The sequence below is a fragment of the Telopea speciosissima genome, chromosome 4, assembly GCF_018873765.1.
Source record: "Telopea speciosissima isolate NSW1024214 ecotype Mountain lineage chromosome 4, Tspe_v1, whole genome shotgun sequence".
NCBI classification, from domain to species: Eukaryota; Viridiplantae; Streptophyta; class Magnoliopsida; order Proteales; family Proteaceae; genus Telopea; species Telopea speciosissima.
Window position 1 is genome coordinate 3,900,365 of NC_057919.1, and position 25,175 is coordinate 3,925,539.

The 25,175-nt window shown below is 39.7% G+C and overlaps 3 protein-coding genes across 3 annotated transcripts; 2 read left to right on the forward strand and 1 right to left on the reverse strand.

The window, feature by feature from the left end:
- Window positions 1-2,364: 2,364 nt before the first annotated feature.
- On the reverse strand, window positions 2,365-8,325 carry LOC122658865 (auxin-responsive protein IAA9-like). The gene is made up of 6 exons (XM_043854002.1): window positions 8,119-8,325; window positions 6,546-7,304; window positions 6,230-6,456; window positions 5,943-6,084; window positions 3,142-3,203; window positions 2,365-2,748 (listed from the first exon to the last, which is right to left on the reverse strand). Exons 2-6 carry the CDS (start codon window positions 7,262-7,264, stop codon window positions 2,711-2,713), a joined length of 1,188 nt encoding a protein of 395 aa, XP_043709937.1. The 5' UTR covers window positions 7,265-7,304; window positions 8,119-8,325; the 3' UTR covers window positions 2,365-2,710.
- Window positions 8,326-17,032: 8,707 nt separating this feature from the next.
- On the forward strand, window positions 17,033-17,587 carry LOC122659782 (uncharacterized protein At5g65660-like). The gene is made up of 2 exons (XM_043854919.1): window positions 17,033-17,294; window positions 17,408-17,587. Exons 1-2 carry the CDS (start codon window positions 17,061-17,063, stop codon window positions 17,576-17,578), a joined length of 405 nt encoding a protein of 134 aa, XP_043710854.1. The 5' UTR covers window positions 17,033-17,060; the 3' UTR covers window positions 17,579-17,587.
- Window positions 17,588-22,544: 4,957 nt separating this feature from the next.
- LOC122658180 (uncharacterized protein At5g65660) lies at window positions 22,545-23,173 on the forward strand. Its single transcript, XM_043853091.1, has 2 exons — window positions 22,545-22,845; window positions 22,979-23,173. The coding sequence occupies exons 1-2, from the start codon at window positions 22,615-22,617 to the stop codon at window positions 23,171-23,173; spliced, it is 426 nt and encodes a 141-aa protein (XP_043709026.1). The 5' UTR covers window positions 22,545-22,614.
- The last annotated feature ends 2,002 nt before the right edge of the window (window positions 23,174-25,175 follow it).

Genomic DNA, 25,175 nt, shown 5'->3' on the forward strand with positions numbered 1-25,175 from the left:
TTGGACTCATTTAAGAACCAAGGAACCCATCAGGATGGCCTGCAGCTTTATTAGGAAAGATACCTGAGATTCCTTCTGGTACCATGTAACTCAAAGCAGACATCAACCTCATTACATCCTGATTGAAAGAACACTGATTATCAGGGAACCATCTCCATCAGTTGATTTTCTCTATGTTTTTCCCTTGCTCTTCAATTCCAAGCATTGCTTCATCATAGAAGGGGCTGTAATTGGGAACTGAATCCATATGCCCTTGTATAAATTGGAAGTTGGAAAGGGCTAGTTTTCTCAAATGGGTTCTTTAAACATTCTCTAAGAGAGGTATTTGAAGGCTGCAGTGGTGTTTGGGAAGCTAAATACAGAGGAGTAACAGAGGAATACAATTAAAAGTGGTGAACAAGTTAAAAAGAGAAATAGCTTTGAAGCCATCATCTCAGATAAAAAAAAAGAGATCAATAGAGACAAGCAACAACACTAAACTTTGACCCTTCCTCACCAAAGCCCCACAACAGCTAAGTCGCTAAGAAATGTGAAAATAGTGGAGACAAGCAACTGGACTGAACTTCAATCCTCTGATCTGTCAAATAAGTGCCCTAGGGGGGTGGAATCCAAGGCAGGAATATCAATGGAGATGAAGATCAACCTAAAAAAAATTAAAAGTAGAATCATACGCAAAAGAACCTTAGGATCGAGAGAGTATAAAACCTGGAAACCCTAGAATCAAAATAAACTAATTACAACTGTAACAATATCCCTCCCTTCATGCACCCTCCCCTCCTGGCAGGGAACGGGTGCAGCACAAATAATTCTAGATAATTGATGTTTGAAGTTAATTTTTCATGGCTGACAGACTTGTCTCTTCATGCATCTGACTGTCAATGTTTCATTCCTAAAATTACTTTCTTTTCCCATGGTTTCGTTTCTATTACCTTTAATACTTCTTTTTTTTAATTGAAAACAATGAAACTAAATTTCATCAAATCAAAACTGTGTCCAACGCAGGACTGTATAATTAAGTTAATTTTCAGAATAATACTTGTTGACGGTCATCTTTATTAAGACACCTAACAGCTTCTCTTCAGGATTTATGCCATGGTTGCGAATTGAGCACCATCCAGCTGAATAGCCTACCAGACAGCAATAATAGTAGGGACTCTGAAAGATCATTGAGAGAGAGAGAGAGAGAACTCACCGATAACTTTGCGGGATTCATAATCGGATAGTGGCAGTCGAGAATGCTAAAACTTCATTACTGTTTGCAAGGCTCATCACTCATCAGGCTCACAGTCTAACGATACAGATTCTCTGAACCTGATGAGCGATCGAGGCTTGCAAAGCGTTAAAAACCTCCCCCGCCCCCACTACCCACACTGCTGCCAGAAATGGGGAACATAGCAGTGACAGTTGTGAGCGACCTGTAAGAAGATGTTCGCTCTCCTTAGAAAACTAAAAAGAAGAAATGTTTAGCGAAGCACACGTAAAGCACAGCGATTTAAAAGGAAACGACGGTGGAGAATTGATCTGATAATTTTAACCGTTGGATGGAAGAGTTAATTACATATAGCGCGACCAATCTAACTATCATTAGATAATTCCATGGATAAATTAACCATGAGTTCTAGGAAGGAAGCAGTACACACCATGTTATATTTTACTGTTTACAATTAAATTCTTTTGTTCTATTAAAGCCACAAAAAAAAAGGGATTTCATTTGAGAAGTTTTTATTTAGTACATCCACACGCTAGCGTGTGGATGCTTTCCTACGTCTCACGTTTTGTCTACGTCTCATATTTTGTCTATATGAATCTCACACTAACATACTCTCTCCTCTTTAAACACATATACACTAAAATTGACAAAACTAAAAGTTTTTAACCCCACCTCTTTCATACTTCCTTTCACCATTTAAGCTTATTTCCCCTTTTCCCCATTGTCCTCTCTCTCATTCAATGGTGAACGGTTTAAACTTTTTTTTTTTTTTTTTTTTTCTTTTTCTAAGTGGACCATTCGAGTCTGATCCAATTTTTCTCTTGATCCATTCCCTATTTTCTGATTTATCTGTCCTTTCACTTTAATTTTTGGTCCCCATAGCAATTAGCCGTCAACTTTGCTTCTCCGCGAAAAAAAGTTGAAAGCTTTTAGCATAAGATACCTTATTCAATACAACTGGAGATCTTTTATTTCAGAAGTCAGAGATGAGGCTTTGGTTAAGTAAAGGTAGCAAAACTGATAAAGAACCGAGAAATCAAACCAATTCGTAATCAATTTTGGTTTAACCACTTAAACCAAATTAATAATTGGTTTGATTTCGATTCAAAGTTTCGAACAAAACAAATTAACAAGAAACTGAACCATTTAGTGCAGAACAAACAGTACACACACATCCACCATAAACCCACTTTCTATGCTAGCATGTTCTTGTGGGAAAACAAGAACTCAACGCACAAAATTACTTAAAAGAGGTACCTCCCAAGCCCAACAGTTGCATCCTTAGTTTTATAATTGTAAAGATGGGCTCTAGACAATTGAAAGCAACATGAATTACCAGGAAACCAAATATAAATAGACTCGGCATTTGTAACCCAGGTCTACCATCCTGCCACCCCATTCCCTCCTCACTCTTCTCCATTTGCTCCCCTGACTCCTCCAATGGATTCTTTCTACCATGGATTGCTGGCGAGAAGCAACCCATAATGTTAGACATGGTACCTAGTTTCTGTTCCGGCATTTCTCCATTGCCCTTGGAGCTGCAGGCACAAAACAAACTTTAATTACAAGATGTCTGAAACGCTATTTCACACCCGCACAACTCCCCCAAGAGAAAGCTGCTTCTTTACAGTACATCAAGAACACACTCTGAAAGACTCAAATTTAATGTGTTCTAGCATACATTCGTTTTCATATTCAGTTCATCATATTTCTTGTCATGCTTCTGGAATAAAAGAGTGTCATGCTTCTGGAATAAAAGGATGTGGTCCCATACCTGTGCTATGCATATGACACAGGCTGATTGGACAACTTATTCTCATTTTGTTGCAAGTATTCCTCTACACAACAATATGTTCTCAGGAAAGAGTGAAATGCTCTTATGGGGACTACCTCTCAAAAGAAAATGGAGAGTAAAGGGAAAATAAGCGCACCTAAGCCAATTGCATCAGAGCTCTTCATTATCCTCAACCTTTTGCATGAATCAATAAACATCCTGCCATGAGTCCAAAAATAAAAGTCAGCATTGTTACCCATAATGCAGGTTGGTCAACACAAATTGCCTTTTGCATGTGATTTATGGAAGGGTAGGGGTTAAGGGGAACAAGGCAAATGATACATTCACTTATCCGATTTGATCTCTCTCTCTCTCTCTCTCTACTGGCTGTTTTAAGTCACAAGACTTGGGAATAATACCGTCATTCATGAAACATACCTCCAGTGCTAGGAAACAAAATTACCAGCTGCTGTGATAACCATAGTTGTCAAGGCGGCTAGGCAAACCAAGGCAGTCAAGGAGAGCAAAAATTGCAACGACACCGGCAAGGCGCCAATCCAGGTAAAGCCGCCCGATACCTAGGCAACACCTTGACAACTATGGTGATAACCAAACAATTGGGTTATACAATACGCAAACATCAACTCCGTATCATGCCTTCCATTTTTACCCACTTTCTGAACATGGTCATCTTCATCCGATTGCCAGCAGAATAAAGGTACATTCTTTTCTCTGAGAGAGAGAGAGATTTTCTTGGTGCTTTTTCATTCATATGTAAAATGCACTGCAAGAAGGCAACGTTTTTTAAGGGCTCTACACACATCCCTCTTTATGGTTCTATCAACTTCTACAACCAAACATCAATTAATTTTGATTCATCAAATGGACAAAGTGCCTGAATGCTCATAAAAAGAACAAATTCCTACACACCCTTAACACCTGCCATGTGGCAGTTAAGTTGGGGTCCAAATATGGTGGATGGTTCACTTCATCATCATCTATATATGTTAAAATTTCAGACCAATCTAAAAACCCTATGTGCCATAACCAAGGGGATGCATGGGCAGACAAGGGAAGATATACCATTACATGGAAGGAAATGATTGAATTTGACGTTGAAAAAATAGGCCATTACATTGAAGGGAATTATTGAATTTGAAGTTGCAAAAACACAGGAAAAAAACTATACATGGTGATCCATATGGCTGAGATGGACCACCAAATTCGACAAGTGGCCTATCAGGGAGGCCCCAAAACAACCCAATAGTCATCCGGCCAAATCATCCTTCCACATGGCTGAAAATTGGTAGGCATGCAGGAATGGGTTCTTGGTAAAGGCATGCAAGCCTGCAAGAAACATTTTGCCATAAATTTTTGGTAATAAAATATGGACAAGTTTTCCAGCACTCTAGTTATATTTCTGCCGTATGAAATGATGATTTGATCAATAACCATAGGTGGATCAGTTTTCCATGACAAGCCACATATCAAATTTGGTGGACCACCTCAACCATATGGCCCACCAAGAATTGTATTTTCTCCTAGTATTTTCAAGTCTCATTTTTCAAATAGTTCTAGAAAGAGTTGGCTTTTTCAACCAATTTTCAAATCATTACATTAACATGTAAGTCGGACTGATTGGGAAAATTAATCAATTATTAGATTATGATGCAAACAAAATGCCCATTGTATTCAAGAATTGACCGATTTACCAAAAAAAAAAAACAAAGAATTGACCAAAACACCGCATGACAGTTATAGCTAGCAAGCAGAGAAGACTTATGGGGTGCAATGCCAGAAACATGCATCCATAAAATAAACATATCGGTACAGGATCCTTACATCTCATGCAAATATTTCTCTTCAATTATATATTGAAATCAATCAACAGTTGCCACTAAGCAAGGGCTATGACTTTACCTGATTACCCACACTCAGTTGCAACTACAAAACCCACTAGATCAACTCACAAAAGTTTTCAGACTGCTACAATAATATACACACCAACAAATTTATAGTTTTCTTTCTTTTCTTACATCATATCATTCTTAAATTTAATTATTGAGCCATCACCTTAGTTAAACTCGAAAATCCCCTTTCTCCATTCTCTCTTCCATCACATTTTGACAACAATGGTTTATAACCCACCCTTGAGCCAAAACTGTATTTGACCAGACCATGCAGAGTGCATTATAATCCTCGGTGGCTTGTGAAGAATTTAATTCTTGGCCTCGATGATAACTTTTCATCCTTGATATGGTCTTCGGTTAGGAATTCATTCTCAATTTGTCCATATTGATCACATACAATGTACAGTATTTCTCCATACTATGAATGAACTTTTTTTATAATCCTATATAAAAAAGGTCTTATCAACCCTCTTTCCCTCTTCTTTGTTATCTTTCTTGAGTCAAACTGATAAAAAACAAACTTCTGCTTGCTTTTTAATCTTTTTCTGTATTATGCATAACTTAAAAATGTATTTTAGATTTTACTGTCTTAAGATGCCATTCTCATGGTATACAGGAACATATCCTTACTATTCAACTAGTTTCCTTTATTGGAACTCAGCCCAATGTTTTATGGCCATCCAAGATATGCTTTGCATCATCTAAGATGTATGTTATGAAAAATTAAAATCGTGTTTCACACTTTCACAAAGAACACCTTCACTACTAATGGTGCAGTTTATAGCGCACAGAAACGATGAATTTTGTACCTTCAGCAACTAGAATCTCTCACTTGCATGGATTGAACAAGTCACAAACTGACAAATTAAGATGCCCTAAAAAGCAAACGAGAAGACATAGAATGGCATTCTTCATGTTCATGGAGCACATCGGCAGGAACAGAACATTTTTTTTTCTGATTTTTATCTGATGGACCATATAAACTATGCAAAACAGCATAAGACAAATTTTAAGGCAGACAAAATAGATAGAATAGATCAGGGCTTACTCCCACGGGACATCTCCCACAAGCATCCAGTCACCATCCTTGTCCTCATAGGTAAGAACATTTTCTGACCCATGCAGAAGATCCTTCAGCTTACTCTCACTCAGCATCTCCCTCCCCGGAGCTCCATGTGAACCACACTGGCCTGAAATCATATGCAAACAGAAATAACTGGATCTATGTTAATATGGGTATTTTCCATGAACTACAACCTCAACTCAAACAGAAATCCACATAGGAACAGTTTTACGGATGAGATTTTACAAAATTGGGACCATAAAATAGCTCACCTATAGTAAAACAACTGAACATCTTCTCAAGTGCAGAAGAGAGCTCTTGATATGCAGAGTATGTTCTGAGGTCTACCTTCCTCAAATAAGGAGCACCATCCATGCTGACCTTAACGAAAAGAGCACCAGGTCCTGGTTTCCCGTCGACTTCATCATTGTTCTTTGAAGTGGTTGCCAAATTGTTCTTCCTAAATGATCTAATAGGTGGCCAACCCACTACCTGAGCCCTGCCGTCAATGGAAAATGAGTGAACAATTCACACAGTTAAATCAAAAACCATTTTATCAGAGTCCTCTTTGAAGCAATATTCACTTACTTGGCAGCAGGCGGACTGCTATTGTTATTAGCAGCACCACTACGGGTATGGTTGTTATCATTGGCAGCACGAGGCTTCTCCTGTAATACCTTAGCAGGGGCAGCTTCTTTCAACATGGCTGGCTGAGCTCCAGGATGCTCCTTGACAGAAACAGATTTCACCCCCGAGTTCAGGCAAGCCTTAGGTGACAGCATAACATTAACACCCGAATTAATAGAAAATTTCCCTTGAAGTGCAGATTGGGCAGTTTCTGATTCAGAGCAAGCAACCGGAAACATCCAATTCTTCCCTTCAGTAAATGCAGCACTTTTCACTTCAGAAAAACCATCCATGGCCTCAGAGAACCATCTCTTGTTTCCTAAAACAGCAGTCTTTTGTGATGAAGAGTGAATACCATCATTTGAAGTCAATAAAGGAAACAAGGGCTTCTCATCTTGTTTTCTGGAACTCGGCAAGGAAAGCTCTGGATCCCTCGAGGGAGATGGGGATCCAGGAAGCCCAAGCCTTAGTTCTGTTGCTTTCAGATTCAGGCTGCTATTTTTTTCTTCGGACATATTTGAGATTGCGGAGCTGTCCACTGAAGAACAATCAGAGAATCCCATGTAGTTACGCTCTTTTAATTCGGAGTTATTCTGGCAGCTACCCTCACCAGAGGCCGAAGAAGCCACAAGTGAGACATTCTGTTGCCCTACCACTACGTCAAGCAACGGTGGAGACATTAGGTTGGCGTTTCCAGAAGTAAGAGCTTTCCTCGCGGACCTGCTTGCAATTAAACCAAGTTCTTACTGGGAAAATGCAAAGAAAGCTAAGGACCTCTAGCGCTCTACCGTCCCGACAACCAAATGTTTATTTCTACAGAAGTAGAAGAGAACTCGTTGTATTGAATAAATATTATGTGTTGCTGAAGGAAAAGCTACCAAAACAAAAACCCGTCGACAGGAACTCTCCTGCTCCAGCTCTATTCATGAAACCTCCCTTTGATTTAGAAAATCCCCCATCATGAATAAAAGCTAAACCAAAGAAGAAATCCGAAAAATCTAACCTCATCAGATTATTTTGTCTTGGGAAATTATATAAAAAATAATAACAATTAAAGCAGAACACAGCTCACGTCCGTACGGATCTAAGCATTAGAAAACCACAAAGCCAGCAGCATTAAAGACAAGGGCTCTGCAGAGAAAGACGTTAAAAGTTCTATCTAACAGAGTATAACAACAAACGATAACCAAGAATAAACCCGCAAAGGAAGAAAAGCAAAAACGAATTTCTATTACGAAACAGATAACAAAACTTAAAATTATAAGCTAAGAGCCCAATTCACTGTAAAGTATGTCGAACGCAACCTCCGGGACTAGTGAATAGAGCAGTTGAGCTCAAAACCTGAACTAATCACAGTGCCACGACCTAAACTGGAAAACGAATGCAGAAAAAAAAAAGGAAATACTAGTAGCTTCAAAGAAAGACAAATGTTGCGTACAAAGCAGGAACAAACCAGTGGATAGTTAGATCTCAACAGGAACAACTCAAGTAACAGAGTGAAACAGAATTGAGAGAGTCAAAAGAATCAAAGAACTTGCCTGTACAAATTACGCGAACCAGTTGCAGAAAAGAAGATCGATTAAAAGTCAAAGTAGAGGATGTAAGTAGAGAGCAAGAAAAGCAGGAGAAGAGCTAAGGTCCCTCCATTTGGCAGATTTAGCCGAGAAACCAGAAAAAGCAACAAAAAAAAAGACCGTTCGCTGGTAAAACTCAAAGCAGAGCAGAAAATCAAAAGTGGGGAAAAAAATAGGGGAATTGCCTATTTGATTTTCTCAGGAGAAATCCTGTATTATATTAGGGGCAGTACCGATCAAGACGATCAACTCGAGGAATAAGAACAACCCACGAAGTCTAAAGTTCTCAGATCGCATACATCCACACCGTTGATCTCCTGTTCTTCTTTAACTTTTTCTTTGTTTTCCCTCCCAAGCCCCAAGCCCCAAGCCCCAACCGTGTGCAAAAGGGCAAAGTCGTAAGGAAAATTTCTGGTTTCAGCCCAATTTGGATGCTCTACTATCGAGCTGCCTGGTAGGACCCTACTGCCAAGACATAGCAAGGCAAGGAATGACCGCCTGACCCTTGCTCAAGCACCTTGCCCTAGTTGGGGTAAGACGATCATTTACTACCTTGTTGTGTCTTGGCAGTAGGGTCCTGCCAGGCAGCTCGGCAGTAAAGGATCTGAATCAGGTTTCAGCCTCATCCTTGCTGTAATGCGCATGTTTCAGCCCATCCACTTCAGATTTGTTACAACCCACTCCGAAAGCATATCGAATAACGTTTTGGTTCGGTCTAGCTTGGCCCGTTTCACCAATTTGGCTTGCATTTTGACACTCCTATCCCTATGGCTCCTTTTGGTTAGAATTTTATGTCATTATATATTAACCAAAACTATTTTAAGAATAACAAATTCATTTGATAATAACTTTAAAATGTTATAATATTCATAATATTAATAGGGCTCATGTTCTCTGTGCCGCAGCGTAGGCTGCGCCCAGACACATGGCCCTGCCACTCAAGAGGCAGGGTGGTCATTGCGTCCACCCCCATGTGTCTGGGCGCAGCCTGCGCTCCCGGCACAGAGAACATTCTCCCATATTAATAATAACAGCTTTGAGGGCTATGAACTATAATCCCAAGACGATGTTTCGTCCATATATAACCAAAAAGAGACAGAGAGTAGAAGAGAAATCGTGAAACAACTTGAAATCAAATGGAATAAATTTTGTGAAATAGACCTCTCCACTGTTTTGAGATTTCTATTCAACTTGATTTCAATTTCTCTATAATTCGGTGCAAAATTCATACCAAATAGCTTGAGAATTTAAAATAATTTCATGAAATTGAATTAGAAACAACATATGAGGGCTTCATTGATCTTCAGTTTTTTATGTATATAAAAAAATATCCACCTATATTTGCCTTTAAGCAAGGTAATTGAAATCAGAATCAGGATCCAGATTAGGTATAAGTAATTTTGATTATGATTAATGTAGAATCAATCAAGAATCAACATGAACCCTAGAAACAAAATATGGATTGACCACGCCAAATCGATTGGAATCAAGTTCATAAAACCATGCAAGCACTCAAGAAGCGTAACAAATTTCAATTCAATACAGAAGAGATGGCATCCAACACTACTCCATCGAACTCAGGCTCTACCAAATTTGATTCTTTTTTTTTTTTTTTTTTTATGAAAGTGTAATCACACAAACCACACACCAATCCCAAAAGGTTAATCGGACTTTTAGGACCGTGGAGTGGTGGATATATACAACACACACCACACTCACATACTCGATGTGGGACCAAATTTGATTCTTGAAACCTTGACTTTAAGTATTTTAACAAATTGGTCGTGGTTTAGATAAATCTAACTAGTTGAACCATTCCAACTTTGAACCTCTAATTTGAATTTTGAAACGGAGTTCTTTTATATGAATCACCTAAACAATCTCATTCATCAAATTCTACTGAGAGAGACATAGAAATATATGCATGGGAGAAGGATAGGCACATTGCTTGCGGGTGACAGAAATGGGGAGTGTTGGACAAGGCATTATATTGGAGGGAGCAAGGAGTCATTTCACAAAAAGGGAAGAGAGAGATAGACAAGACGAATGCTAACTTGTGTGTCTAGCCTTTTCCCTATAATAAAAGAAAGAAGAGGATTCTCTAAGCAAGTGACATGGGAGGCACGGATGAGATATGATAAAATTGTATCATACATACGAGGTCAGCAAAGTCATTTCATATGATAATGCGAAAAGTAGAAAATGACACAGGTCTGAGTGTACCCTACACCGACAGCATAGATAATTTAAAAAAATAAAAAAGAAAGAACATTTTTTGACATTACCGGGAGAAAATGAGGGTAGAAAGGGGAAAAGGATGACAGCTGGGAAGAAGTCACAGGGCCGGATAGGAACTCGGGCGTGAGAGAAGTGTAAGTCACGTAAGACACATTTATTGGATGGATTAAGTTGGGGGGACAGAAAGTATCATTTGGAGTTGGATTGCCAGGGTAGGGAACGCGACACCTAACCTCTTTACACTTTACTCTTTCTTTAGTCTTTATCATTATCATCATTACCTTCTTTATAGGTTTTTAATAAGGCCGTAAGCCGTAAGCTGGATCTTTATCCTCTCAGTTCGCTGCCCGACATCATTCATATGGTTCCTTCATATGGGATTGAAATGACTACTTTATCCTTTACTCGAAGATACAACAAGGATGGGATCTATTTTTTTCTTATTAGAGGCACTAAAAAATTGTATCGGACAAAAAATCTAAAAGAATAATTTTCTTCGTAAGCCAGTAATCAAGCGGTTATAAATATCTACGCCCAAGAGCTAGATTGTGCAATCCCAGTAAACAATAGGAAAAATAGGAATGGGATGATCATTTCACAAGTGAGGCCGAAGCCCAGTTGGATCGTCCAATCTTGTTAAACAACGGGAAAAATAAGGGTGGGTTTTCATATCATTATTAATCTATAATTTTTTTTGAAAAAAGTTTTCATATGTGATCGTGTAGGCATGCACGATCGTGTGCCATCTCATAAAAAATTAGAAAAGCATAAAACCTCCACATTTTAATTAATGCCTTAAAACACTCATCCTCTCACACATATTGTAAGTCGTGTATGAAAATTTCCCCATTTTTTCTTTTCTTTTTGGTTGAATATAGATAATTTAGTCTGTAAATTTGAAGAACAGATAGGGTAGTAAAAGCATTGACCACACCAGTGACAAGCCATCATTAAGTGGCAGAACTAAGAATTAACCCTTGCACGCTCGCACGCCCTTTCATCCATTTCATTCATGCCTTCGCTTGCCAGTTGCCAATGGGGCATCCATTGGTCAAAGCATCTATCATGAGTTGCCAATGTGCCATGGCCCGTCCATATCCGTGGTCGATGACATGATATGATCTGATATATGATGGTGAAAGTTTGCTTTGCTGTTCTGTATCAGCACATGTCATCATCACATCCCCAATATATATGTTCATTTCGCTGCATCTGACGGTCAGTGATGGTTCAAAAAGAGGAGAATGGATGGAGCACTTAATCGCTCCATCTGACGGCCAGTGTATAATCCTGATTTATATATATGGGTGGGAGTGTGGGACCGTGGGACAGTGGGAATGGATATTCTAGGTGGTTAAAGTTAGTAAAAACCGCCGATTTTGTGGGATGCTCGCACGACAAAGGGACCCACCTGCGGAAGCCGTCCACCTTCGCCGTGGACCAATGAAGTTAATCTAACCGTTTGGAATCTCTATCTCTCTCAGTTTTAGATGATATGGTAGAGTCCCAAAATCCAAACCAACGATGGAGCAAGGCCAAAAGGTCATCATTATTGGCAGTTGGCGAACCCAACCCAACGAATTTGATTCTCCCCACTCACAACCAAACACGTTATTTATCTAGCACAGGTTCGGACCTGACCGTCCGGTAGTGCAGGGGCACGTGGTCCTGTCTGACACCCTCAAGGCTCGGCCAGGCCAATTCCCCAAATCAATGCTCTTGGACTCTTCCTTGTACCACATAATGGGCTTGGATAATTAATTAATATATATATATAGGGGTATCCGACTTTAGGTCGATTAAATCTCCCCTTGGGCTTCTATATGACCCTTGCGCCACACACAAATCGGGAGTTTCTGGGCCCTAGTGAGCCTCAGGCGGGTGACCCCAAGAAATTATGCAGCAATGAAGGTTTGATCACGAGACCTCGCTTCCTGAGGCGGAGTCTCATGTCCCCTCCAAGCCAACTGCGCTAACCTCTTGGGGTTATGGGCTTGGATAATTTCTAGCATAGGATACATCAGCCCAATCATTTCAACTCTTCAAGCAGGGCTGTCAACCGGTCGGGCTTAGTTGGGCCTAATTGGGCCCTAACAATTTAAGGCATCATACGCTAAGGGATAGATATGTTTCTATTGCATCGGTTTACTACCGATCTAAAATCAGGCTCACATTATGGGTTATAAATTGTCGATTATCGATCGATCATATTATTCACTTGGTCCCAATTGGGAAATCATCAAGAAACTATCTTACACTAGGAATGCCCAATTACTAAAATGGATCGGTGCTTGAACCCGACACCTTTGGTAATTGGCCTGGCAAGTCTCAGGCTTCAACCGATCAATTTAGGCCAGATCTAACGATGTGGGCCAACTGCTGAAACCCCCACATCCAAGTTATCAAATGACTAAAATCGGAAATTTTCAATTTTTTGATGAACTTACATAATTAAGAAAGATGGTTCCCTGACCTACTAATATGGGTGGCTCAATTGGAAACTTTTGAAAACTTTTCTACATATAATTAACAAACGATTAAGTTTTCTTTCAGCTAGGGCATAGGGGTGCATACACCCACACACTGGAAAGGCAAAATGACCACCTCAACCCTGTGAAATGAAAAATCCTACCCCTGTTTGATACCCCTGCATGTGTTCTCATTGGCTTCCACGCTGGTTGGGTATTGGGCCTCTTGAAATCAAACTTGAGCTTATAACTATCAAATTGAATGGTATTGGGCTTGGCCCTCTAATGATAATTATATGGGCTGGGGTTGGGTATTGGGCCTCTTGAAAACTTTGATGGAGGAACTTGTTATCCTCAAGCCCAGTGACCATGTGGCCCCTTAAAAATCTTTGACACTCCCTTTCTCTCTTCTCAATGACCATGAGGGGTTACGAAGATGGATGTACAATTCTATAGCCAGGTCTGCAAGACTGTGACCTAGGAAGGCACATGGTTGGAAGTTCAAGCCCAACACAGACGTGATGGCCAGTACCATAAGATTACTGGCTGGGCTTCCAGGTAAGTTGGCCCTGCCCAAAGAATATTATATTCGGTTTGGACCCAGGTATATCTAGATTTGTCCCAAAGCAATATATTTAGGGCACAATTTCTTAGATCTACTAGATGAGAATGGAAATTACAAGATAAGTACGTTTCAAATCTGTTTTACGTTCACTAATTTTCATTTTGAAAGGATTTACTCAATACCCAAAGTTGCTTAGTACTCATGCTAGGCAAGAATAAAATAAAATCGAACTTCCAAAATTGCCCCAAAAATCTGTTTTAAACCACGATGGAGAAAATAAGATGGAAAGGGCGCGCAACTTTCTCGATCTATATATATATATTTTTTTAATTGTTTCTCTCACTCTTGTTTTTTGTTTTGTTTTATTTTTTTTGACCAAATTTCCTTCCACCCACGGTGAATGGGATCCCATTTGCGGGGCGGGAGCATGGTTCTAGTGCAAGGTACTAGATTGTGTTTCGGTCATCTTCAAAACCGATACGATACTGATATGGTATCGGCATGGATCGGTCCTATCAGACAAGTTTACCCTCTGGGTTTTCTTAAAATGGGTTTTCTTTACTATTTTACCCCTTGTTCGGTACCGTTCCATTAATACGATATCAGTCATCTTCAAAACCGTACAGTATAGACTGTATTGGGTTATCCGCTATTGGCACCTCAAAACCATGGGTGAGAATAGGTATCGGGAGGGTATTTTGGAACATACCAAAACCCTAGGAGGGGTTAGGGAAAGAGGATGCCACTTGATTGCGTGCAATGCATGGTGCGGCCCCTACGCCTAGACACAAGGGCTGCACATTGCACGCTACCAGTTCATCCTCACGTGGTGCTCTGTTTTTGGGGTGATAGTACACTAAGTGTATCATTAATAATGGTTTAGTGCTCTAATACCATCCATGCATATTGAGATATCCAATTCAAAAGTTAAGTTATTAGGTGAAAAGACCCAAATTAAGTGGGATACGAAATCATCCAAAATTCTAGAATTAATCAACATTCCCAACTAATGCTTGGAGTGTTCCATTTTACTATTATTTATATTTGGACATATATGATTTTAGAGCATGAATAACATGGATAATTGAAAGAGGCCTCTGGTCTGGCATCCTTTTCTACAGTTAAACAAACACTTACTAAACAATTTATAAGAAGCAATTGGGTGGTAAACTTCCCTTATAAAAGCTCTTTTATGAACAAAGTTAATGCAGCAAAAATACAATTAAATTAATCACCAGTGAAAAAGGAGGACATTAAAAAAAAGGGGTGTTGTTTTCTGTGCCGTTGTGGAAGCTGTGCCTAGGCACATGGGGGTAGGTGCAATAATCACCTTGCCCCTCTGAGTGGCAACCCATGTGTTTGGGCACAGCTTGCGCTGCGACACAGAGAACATTCTCCCTTAATAAAAATAGAGGAAGCAATCGATGGATGTTGCTCCCAGGTCCAATTATAATCCTTGACATGAGTGTTGAAAGAAGGATAAAAAGCTACGAAGAAGTGTCACTGATCCAAGAATTTTTATCATTTGCAGTTCCCCTATCCGGTACGGTTCTCTAGTGCCTCTAATAAAAGGGGGTAGACCCCACCTAAGCAATGTGTTCAATCAAAGGGTGAAATTGTCATTTTAACCCTCCTCCCTATGAGAGGAATTGTACAACCGTAGCAATCATCGAACCTCAGAGGATAAAGGTCTCTGATCCAAACAAGAGGGTTAGAAAAATATAAAGAGCAATTAAGTTCAACTCAAGAAGCTGCGAAGAAGCATCACTGGTGAAGAGTGATTATTAGTCATACGAAAGACGTAGTGCTGTTGGAATTGAAAAGGATAATTAGACTAATTAATAAGTACAGAACCCAGAAGCTGCGAAGAAGAAGCCACTAGTACGGAATGAGTAGCCCGACCAAAAAACCTGGAAATGCATTTCTGTGGTCTCACAGAGGCTCTATAGACAATACATTTTGATTTGTGAACCAAAGTTCTTTTTTTTTTTTTAATTTATTTTTGGGCCCCTTTTTTTGGAACTTAGCTAGCTATACTGGGAACCCAAACTTGACCCATTTCAGAGGAACAGATTCAATTCACCAAGGTCTGAGTTATAATGGTTCTGGGCAGGGTTAGCCTCTCAAATCTGAATTTTCAAGCACGAGTGGAATTGGTAAATAAGAGTCTACAATACTTACGAGGGAGTGAAAAAAAAACAGAAAGAGAGAGGAGAGTCAAAGACATTAAAAGAGACGAAGAAGGTGTAGGTAGGTGGAAGACAACTTTTTTTATGGATTGCGTTCTTTCTCATATTTTTTTTTCAAATTTCATTTCTTCCCAACACTTTACTCTCGAGTGACTCATACATTTTGTTGACTTTCTATCGCTTTGGCTGTTTGGAATACAAAATACAGTAAAAGTTTATCATCTGCTCACTGCGGCTGCTTTCTCTTTCTAATTCCTCTGGTTCTAAGAACAAGTTGGACCGACAGAAAACCAGTCCAAACCAAAAAAAAAATCCTTTATCGGGTGGTTTGGATGGTAGCTTTTGGTAACCGGTAACAAACCAAACCGACAAATGACCTGGCTAAAACAAGTAATAAAACCAAACTGATACTTAGGCTGTGTTTGGTATGCATTTTTGGAATACATTCTAAGTTGATTTTATATTTTCGGATATTAAAAATAGTTGATTTTATCTTTGAAAAACGCAAAATCTACGACCTAGAATATATTTAAAAATTGCATAACAAACACAGCCTAAATTGACATGAAAACTGGAGAAAGGGCAAATGCATATTTTTTGTTACTGTCTATTTTCAATTACTTATCCAAACTGAACCGGATCAAGAATGATATCATACTAATAACAAACGATAAGTGCAAAACATAAAACTGAAAAAGTGAAACCAATTGAAATCGAACTTCAGCTACTTAATGGTTGAGTTTCAATTTAGCCCAACAATAGCCCAAAAACAAATCAAGCCAACCGAAACCCAAATGAGGCAAACTGATTGACACCGTTGGTTGTATGAAATTAATTTTTTTTTGGTATGAAATTAATCACTCAATCATAATCAAGGATACCTAAAAAGAGGGGTGAGTGCGGCAAGGCTAGCCCATGAGCAATTTCAGGAGAGAAAAACAATCCCAGTTACACAGAAACCACTCTTTCAAGACTCAAAAAACCTATTGTTCTTTTACCGTTTGGGTCTTTTCCTTTCACTGCTATTGTTTATAGGCATTATTAATAATAATCTCTCCTCCTTTAGTCCTTTTCATGCGAGCTAGAACACTAAAGATCTGAGAAGAACCGTTCATGGCAGTGCCGTCCAAGTAGGACCCACTAGTCCGTACTATGGTCCGGACAAGCCAACCCAACCCTATTGGCGGTTTCACACGACCTTGAGATCTCAATAAATTCTCATTCCCCTTCTTCCTCCCCTCACTGCTGATTTCACGTTTCCCCTTCCAATTCCCAAACCCAACTGGTCCTCTGTTTTTCTGCTCTGTCCTTTTAGTGTTCTCTTCTGTTCTCCTCTCAGGTAGACGCGTTGTACATTTGTGAGTGACAGTGAGAGAGAGAGAGAGAGAGAGAGAGAGAGAGAGAGAGAGAGAGAGAGAGAGAAAAGGAAGAAGTGAGGGGAGATGGAGAATCAGGAATGGAGCGAGCCTCAACAATCGGATGCATCGCGGCCGTCTATAGGGTTCCCTCTGGGCACGGCGCTACTGCTGATAGTCATGTTCTGCCTGAGCGGGTTCTTCTCTTGCTGCTTCCATTGGGACAAGCGTCGCTCTCTCCGTCGATCTTTCTTCGATGATAACGATCCCAACTTCGATACAACCCCTCAATCACCTTCCAAATCTAAACCCACCCACTTGGTACGTTCTGTTCTCTCTGTTTCTCAAAAATCTCTCTCTCTGTCTCACACTTTCTGTTCCTCCTTGTATGTTTTGTTATTAATTTGTGTTTTGTGCTGTCGATCACTTGTCAGGACTCGAAGCTAAACAAGAATGACAGCTTACCAGTAGTAATGCCCGGCGATAAGATTCCAAAGTTTATAGCGTTACCGTGTCCTTGTGAACCGCCGCGACCGGAGAAGATTGCCTTAGTGGTGCATAAGCCTCTGCCACCACCTCCTCTAGCATTACCGTATTATATTTGAAGAGTGAAAATTTTTTTCCATGGAATTTTTTTGAGATCTAATTTTTAAGTTTAGACCAACTGTAAATTTTCCAGGAAAAGGAAGGATTCAATTAAAGGCTTAATTGGGTTTCGTTTTTGAGTTAATTATATAAGGTTGCCATTACCGAACTTTCTTCTTTTCTTGATGACTATGAAGCCACTGAATCTAACAAATTAGAACTTCCGTGAATGTTAGATGGATTGATGCTCCTTCCCCCCCCCCCCCACCCCTTCTCTCTGTCTATCTCTCTCTCTCTATCTCTCTCTCTCTCACACACACATTACGTAGTCACCGATGCTCCATTTTCTTAGTGGGGAGAGGCTCTGCAACTTTCTTGGTACGATACACAAAGGTCATACACCATAGGCTGGGCCAGGAAAAGAGAGGTGGGTTTTCCTGGAACAAATACGTCTTAAGTCTTAAGCTCATACGTAACGCACAAGTCACCATTAACATGATTCAACATCACCAACTTTGTTTGGCAGTACAGTAAAGGATACGCACCGAAACGCACAAGTCACCATTAACATGAATCAACATCACCAACTTTGTTTGGCAGTACAGTAAAGGATACGCACCGAAATAATGTTGGTAGCTGATCCGGATTCGTCGAGAGGGACGTGCTACCATTCCCACCTTTGGATCATAGACTTTTCCCCCCTTTTTAACCAGGGGTTTCCCTTGTTTTCTTCGTCATCATTTTGTCTGGTGAAGTAAAACAGGATACAGATCCTCTACTGCAGAGCTGTTCGTCCTGGTGATAATGCGTAGACACAGCAAGGCATACAATGACCGCCTTACCCCCATTCCGACAAGGCGCTCGGGCAGGGGTAAGATGGTTATTGTGTGCCTTACTGTGTCTGCACAGCCCGGCAGGACAGGTAGCTCGGCAATAGAGAATCCAAATTGAGTATAACGTATGGTTATTTGGCACATGACATAGTCTATGTGATCATTCGAGCAACCTTCTCATTTGTATAATTCGAACTTAAAATGAATAGAGGAAGTAGTTAAAATTATAAAAAATATCATTTTATATTTTATATTCACCACCGTTTGTTTATATTTTAATAATTTTATTAAAACATTGAATAAGAGTCTGACAACTAGACCATTTTACGACCATTTAACCCGAAAAATGATGCATTCAAAGATCTGTAAATGGTCATCAGAGGCCTTAAATTGGTGGGGAGACTTGGCTCTTGTCCAACATTGTACCCGGTTTGCACATGCAGCGTTGGATAGAGTGAAGTGTGAAAAGACCGCCTCACCCTTGCCCAAACAGGGGTGAGACGGTCTTTTCATGCTCACTCAGTCTGGCGTTGCACATGCAGCCGGGGCAGAGTGCTGGACAAGGTCTTTTTGGGTGGGGATTGATTAGCATGTGAGATACTAGTCCATGCATGTAGTGTGGCGATTTCTGCACATATTGGTGTATATTACCGTGACATGACAACCCTTTTCCAAAAAATTATAATCAAAGTGGGCATAGGGTATAACAAAGAAAAATTAATGTTCTAACCTATTAGACTTAGAATCATTCTTCGTATGGGTATAGGGTATGGCAAAGAAAAACTCCTGAAAAAGGAAGAATAATTACCTTGAGTACCACACAATCACAAGTCACAAGACTCACAACACCTCCTAGAAACTTAGCTCTTCTATAATAGAAATTTATCCTCTCAAGTGTGGTGCACTACCCAGCGCACCACTTGAGAATCCAAAAGTCCACCCAACATTAATCATATTAAAAAGACGCCACTACCCATATTTTTACGATTGGATTCTTAAAATCCCTTCTAATATGTAGGAAGGAGAGATCCTTATAAACAGGTTGGCAAAACTAGCACAATAAAGAGGACAAGAATGAGAGTATGGAAAGAAAGGTCAGCGAGAAGAAGAGAAAGAAGGTACCAGAGGTTGACTCTTTTATCCAGTCGGTGAGTATTACTCCCAAGTTTAAATCATGGTCCTTTGACACGAGTCATAGGATCTGGCTCCTCTCCAGTGCATTTGTGCACCAGACGGTGTCCAGCGCACATCGTGTGGTTGGGGGCTCCAATCCACACCACCACACGTATGCTGGTATAATGACATGTGGATTGAGACCTCCCCAACTGGACGCCGCTCAGTCCCGAGTCACACGAGAGTTGGAAGAAGTATAAGAGCCGAGCCAGCCCAACCCAGAAGCTACGAAGAAGCATCGTCGGTACGGAGTGATCTGTAGCCAGACAAAATGGGTTGGCAAGGTCAAGACCAAGTACAACCCCCAGAAGATACCAATAAGAAGCACTGGTACGGAATTAGTAGCCAAACAATGTTGTTCTGATAAAAGTTCTTATGAGAATTGTGTTGACTGAGACAGAGATAAGAGTCCAGAGCTGTGTGTGAACAACAAGATTATAGGGCCACAGGCAGTCGATTTCAACCTTTTCAAGTTCCCATTTCTCATAGATTGTCTTGTTCAGTGTCCATTGTTCACCGTAAATTTTGAAATATTGGAAATAAAAATGAAAGAATGAAAAGAGACTCCTCTTATCACTCATCAGGGGACAAAATCTCAGTGGGTGCGACCAATAAGGCCAAAAGCCTAGAAGGCATATTTAGTTGAATGTGTCTAAGCACAATTTTCAAGTTTCTATTGCTACATATTTACCAGAAAAACCTGGAAATGCTTTTCTGTGGTCGCACAGAGGCTCTATAGACAATTGGTTTGGAGTGGGTGGGAAGGTGGACAAAAGATTTGATTCATACCAACCAGCCCAAACCATGGTTTGTGCATCTGTGTAAGTGCAAATACATTTTGATTTGTGAATCAAAATTTTTTTTTTTGGTTTTTGGGGTCTCTTTTCTTTGACCTTAGGTATACTGGAAACCCAAAATTTGACCCATTTCAGAGAGGAACATAGTCAATTCACTAAGGTCTGAGTTATAATGGTTCTGGGTTTGCAGGGTTAGTGACTCAGTAGGAAACCGGGGACCTTGAATGCACAAGTAGAGAAAACGGGAAAAACTTCTTCTATTCAAATTGTAAGCTCCATGCAAAAGAAAATTCGAAGCCTTTATATAGAGAGACTTGCTTACATAAGAAGAAAACAAAATTTAAGAAATTTAAAATTCCAAACTTTAGCGAGCTATTTTGCCTTCGAAATGCGTGAAAATGACCAAATAGAGTATATATCAATGCCAAAGACCTGCCCCCCCCCTCCCCTAAAGAGTTTAATGAGATCTTCGCTTATATATATAATTCGCCCTATATTGCTTAATACCTCTGACCAGTGCAGGTGGATTTCTGCTTGTCCAATCAAGTTAAGAACTCATCCAATATCTTCTCTAGCTTCTCAAATTTGAATTCTTACTCGCGAGTTGAATTGGTAAATAAAAGTCTACAAATGCATTTCGATTTATTAACCAAAACTCTTTTTTAAGCCACTTTTCTTTGACAATAGCTATACAGGAGGTCTGAGTTATAATAGTTTTGGGCAGTTAAATGTGAATTCTCAACGAGTGGAATTGGTAAATAAGAGTCTACTACTCAGGAAGTAGAAGACTTAGAACAGAAAGAAGTGAAAAAGAAGTGATCAGGAGAGTCAAAGACCAAGTGAAGAACGTGTGTACGTAGGTTGAAAACCCTAGCCCCCCCCCCCAACTATTCTTCCAAGAAGTTTCAACTTTCAAAACGGATTCCGTTCGTTCTTATCTTTTTCATGTTTTTCAAATTTCAATTCTTCACGACACTTACTCTTGTGTCGACTTTTTATTGCTTTGGCTACTTGGCAGTTGTCACACAGTAAAAAGTGTGTTTTATGCTTTCATCTGCTCACTGCTGTTGCTTGCTCCTCAATCTCCTCCTTGATTTAGGACCAATTCGAATTGGTTGGGCCGACATGAATTGAACCAAAAAGAACGCTTATCAGGTGGTTTTAGAATGGCCTAACCGAAACAAGAAACTAAAGAACCAAATTTTCCTTCAACCACCATGAATAGGAGGAATCCATTTGCATTGGGGGGTACTTTGAAAATTATACTAAAACATATAGGGGTTTGTGAACCCTAGAATGGGTAATGAGTTGATGAATCTTCACTGCGCAGTGAAGGAAAACTTTCTCCTAAAACCAATAGGAAAACTAAAAAATGTCTTTACTAGACCAGAAAACCGGTAACGGACCCATGAATAATTTGATAAGAGGAAACCGATAAATACCCAAATTGAACCGAATTGAAATCAAAACAGAAATTCAGGCTAACGATTTGGTTCAGTTTGGACCAGAAATAGACCGATTGACAGCCTTAGTTTTACGGAATCAGAGATTATAAGATTGAGGAAATTTCATCACTCAATCATAATCATGGATACCTAAAAACTTTGGCTCAAAATATCCCCAACTCTTCAGAATTCAGAAATGAAAGTTCAAAAAAAGGCGAAATGTGAAGTGGGACAGGAGGGTAGTGAGTGCGGCAATTGGCCAGGCCAGCCCATTAAGCAAATTTAAGGGAGGAAAACAGAGTTATCCCCCTTACCACACACTGAATAGGGGCAGAAACCATCCTTTCAAGACTCAAAAAGCCTCCTCTACTTCCTTCCTCTTCTTCTTCTTCTACCTTTCCTTTTGCTTTTACTGTAATTGTTTATAGGATTTATTAATCTCTCCTCCTTTAGTCCTTTTCATGCAAGCTATTTAATCTTAAACCATAATAGTTTACCAACGAGAAGAACCGTTCATGGCAGCTTGCCGTGCAAGTGGGACCCACTCCGTACGATAGCCCGGACAGCCCACCCCCTCCTTGCACTTTCCCACCTTTTAGATCTCAATAAATTCTCACTACCACCTCCCTCTTTCTTCCCGCACTACTCATTTCACGTTTCCCCCCTCCCAACTCCTTCCCCCAAGCCCAATTGCTCCTCTGCTTTTCTGCTCTGTTTTTCTTATTTTTAGTGTTCTCTTCTGCTCGACCTTCTGCAGGCGTAGACGCGTAGTGCATGTGAGAGACAGAGAAGGAAGAAGTGAGAGGATATGGAGAATCAGGAATGGAAGCCTCAACACTCGGATGCATCACGGCCGTCTATAGGGTTCCCTCTGGGCACGGCGCTACTGCTGATAATCATATTCTGCCTGAGCGGATTCTTCTCCTGCTGCTACCACTGGGACAAGCTTCGCTCTCTCCGTCGATCTTTCTCCGATGATAACGATCCCGAAATCGATTCAGCCCCAGAATCACCTTCCAAATCTAAACCCACCCACATGGTACGTCTGTCTACTCTGTTTCTCAAAAATTTCTCTCTGGATCTTTTTTCCTCTGTTCTTCCTTGTATGCTTTGTTGTTTATAAGTTACAATAAACTTTGAATTGCTCATAAATTTGTGTTTGTACTTATCAGGACTCGAAGCTAAACAAGAGTGACAGCTTACCAGTAGTAATGCCCGGCGATCGGATTCCAAAGTTTATAGCGTTACCGTGTCCTTGTGAACCGCCGCGACCGGAGAAGATAGCCTTAGTAGTGCATAAGCCTCTGCAACCACTTCCTCTACCACCACCGCCACCACCTCCTCTACCGATACCGTATTATATTTGAAGATTGAATTTTTTTTTTTTTCTCTGTTTCTTTCTTTGTATACTCCATAGTATACCCCCTCAAAAAATGAATTAAAGAATGGAAAGATCCAATTTTTAATTTTAGACCAAATGTAAATTCTCCAAGAAAATCATATTAGTTTTCAGTGGGTCACACGCAGGCAGGGGGATAAATCAGGGCCGTCTGATCCTTACGAGTAGTGATTGAAACCATTGGATAGGGTATCGCTGTTGGATTATGGGAATATTCTTCTAATCCCACATTTCTTAATTGAGCTCTTCTGAGTTCTGGCTTCTTCGGTTTTCCCTCCAACTGAAAAAAGAAAGAGAGAAAAAGGATTCAAAATTAAAGGCTTAATTGGGTTTCGTTTGGAGTTAATTATATAAGGTTGCCTTTACCGAACTTTCTCTTTTTCTTGATGACTCTGAAGCCACTGAATCTTACAAAATTAGAACTTCTGTGAGTTTTTGATGGATTGATGATGCTTTTTTTCTGTCTTTCTCTCTAGCTCTATATACTCTCTCTGCAACTTTCATGGTAAGATTACACAAAGGTCAAACACCATAGGCTGGGGCAAGGAGAAGAGATGTCTTTAACTCAAACGTAACTCACAAGTTACAAACAAATAACACGGATCAACAGTTTCAACCGTGTTTCCAGGGAAAGTTGTTTCCGTTTCTCATTTTTTTCGGTGTCTGAAATGATACGAAATTGATACGAATGAAACCCAAAAGTCCACTCAAGAATGAAGAAGGACCAAACCACCAAAGGGGATAAATATAGTACAATGCTTTACCTCAACAAAGTTAATAAAAGAGCGAAAAATGGGATCCAGTATTCCATTGCCCCCAACTGAAGTATCACTACGAGCACTGGCTACACTGCACCGCAAGTCAAGAAAAAAATGGAAACTTAATCCTGACGGCAAGACCCACCATATCTTGCATTTATATATATATATTTGTTAGGAAAAAACGCACCACCTCAACGGGGCACGTCCTTATGACACTAATTCTTTTCTTTGGCATTTGAAATTGTATAGGTCTAGCTGGTTAAAGTTAGATGTTTATTAGACTATGGTTTTAGAAATCAGAATCAAATCGAAAATTGATCATGATCAATCCAGTTGATTCTGATATGTTTCTAGATGATTCTAGCCAATTCTAGACAATTCGGATCAGAACTGGCATTGATCAAATTCGATCCCTGATTTTAATATTTCAAAGCCTTGGTTGTAGCTTGGCAAGCACCCAACTTAAACCGACCGACATTACTAACCGATCATTTTAAGCTTAGTTAGCTCATGTAAGGCCATTTAACCTGATTAGGGCTCATTTAAGATCTGTTTATAGTCCGATTGAAACTCAATTATAAACCATTTAGACTTGATTACCATGAGCTTGATTGTGGATTGGAAACCAACCAACCAAATAGAAGTGTGTCCATGCCCAAGTCTACAAGCCCTAATAATTTACATGGTCAATAACAATGCGGGGCCTTAAATTGATGGGAATCGATTATTGTGCAGTGCCTCATCTTGTGTGTAGGAGGTACTAGTCCATGCAAGCAACGTGGATATTTCTACGCATATTATTTATTATTTATTTTAAATTTTTTTTTTTTATGAAATCTACGCATATTTCTTATAAGCGAAACTTGCACAACACTTCTTTTCTTTTTCACAATTCATGTATTTTTTAATTGGGTGAAGGTTCTTGAAAAACGAGTGAATGAAAGGCACCTCTCTAGGTGTATTTAGAACTTTACTCTTTAATATAGAGGGTTTTGTTTTAAAAGATTTTTCAAAAAACAATTTGAAAGTAACATATCAATCTCATACATAAAAAATGTCACATGGACATTTTTTTCAATACACATGTGAGATGACACTATTACACTCATTGAAAAAGAATTGTCATAAAAATCTTAAAATTCCTTTTTTTAAATTGGCACTAATTAAATTAACTCAATATTTGTCACTTAGCAAATCAATGGAGGTTAA

Excerpts from the sequence above, each read along its gene's own strand:
- LOC122659782 (XM_043854919.1), top strand. The coding sequence starts at position 17,061 with ATGGAGAATCAGGAATGGAGCGAGCCTCAACAATCGGATGCATCGCGG. Across the intron at positions 17,295-17,407 it reads AATCTAAACCCACCCACTTG|GACTCGAAGCTAAACAAGAA; the intron begins GTACGTTCTGTT and ends ATCACTTGTCAG.
- LOC122658865 (XM_043854002.1), bottom strand. The coding sequence starts at position 7,264 with ATGTCTCCACCGTTGCTTGACGTAGTGGTAGGGCAACAGAATGTCTCA. Across the intron at positions 6,457-6,545 it reads AGCAGTCCGCCTGCTGCCAA|GGCTCAGGTAGTGGGTTGGC; the intron begins GTAAGTGAATAT and ends CATTGACGGCAG. Across the intron at positions 2,749-3,141 it reads CTCTGATGCAATTGGCTTAG|CTCCAAGGGCAATGGAGAAA; the intron begins GTGCGCTTATTT and ends TTGTGCCTGCAG.
- LOC122658180 (XM_043853091.1), top strand. The coding sequence starts at position 22,615 with ATGGAGAATCAGGAATGGAAGCCTCAACACTCGGATGCATCACGGCCG. Across the intron at positions 22,846-22,978 it reads AATCTAAACCCACCCACATG|GACTCGAAGCTAAACAAGAG; the intron begins GTACGTCTGTCT and ends TGTACTTATCAG.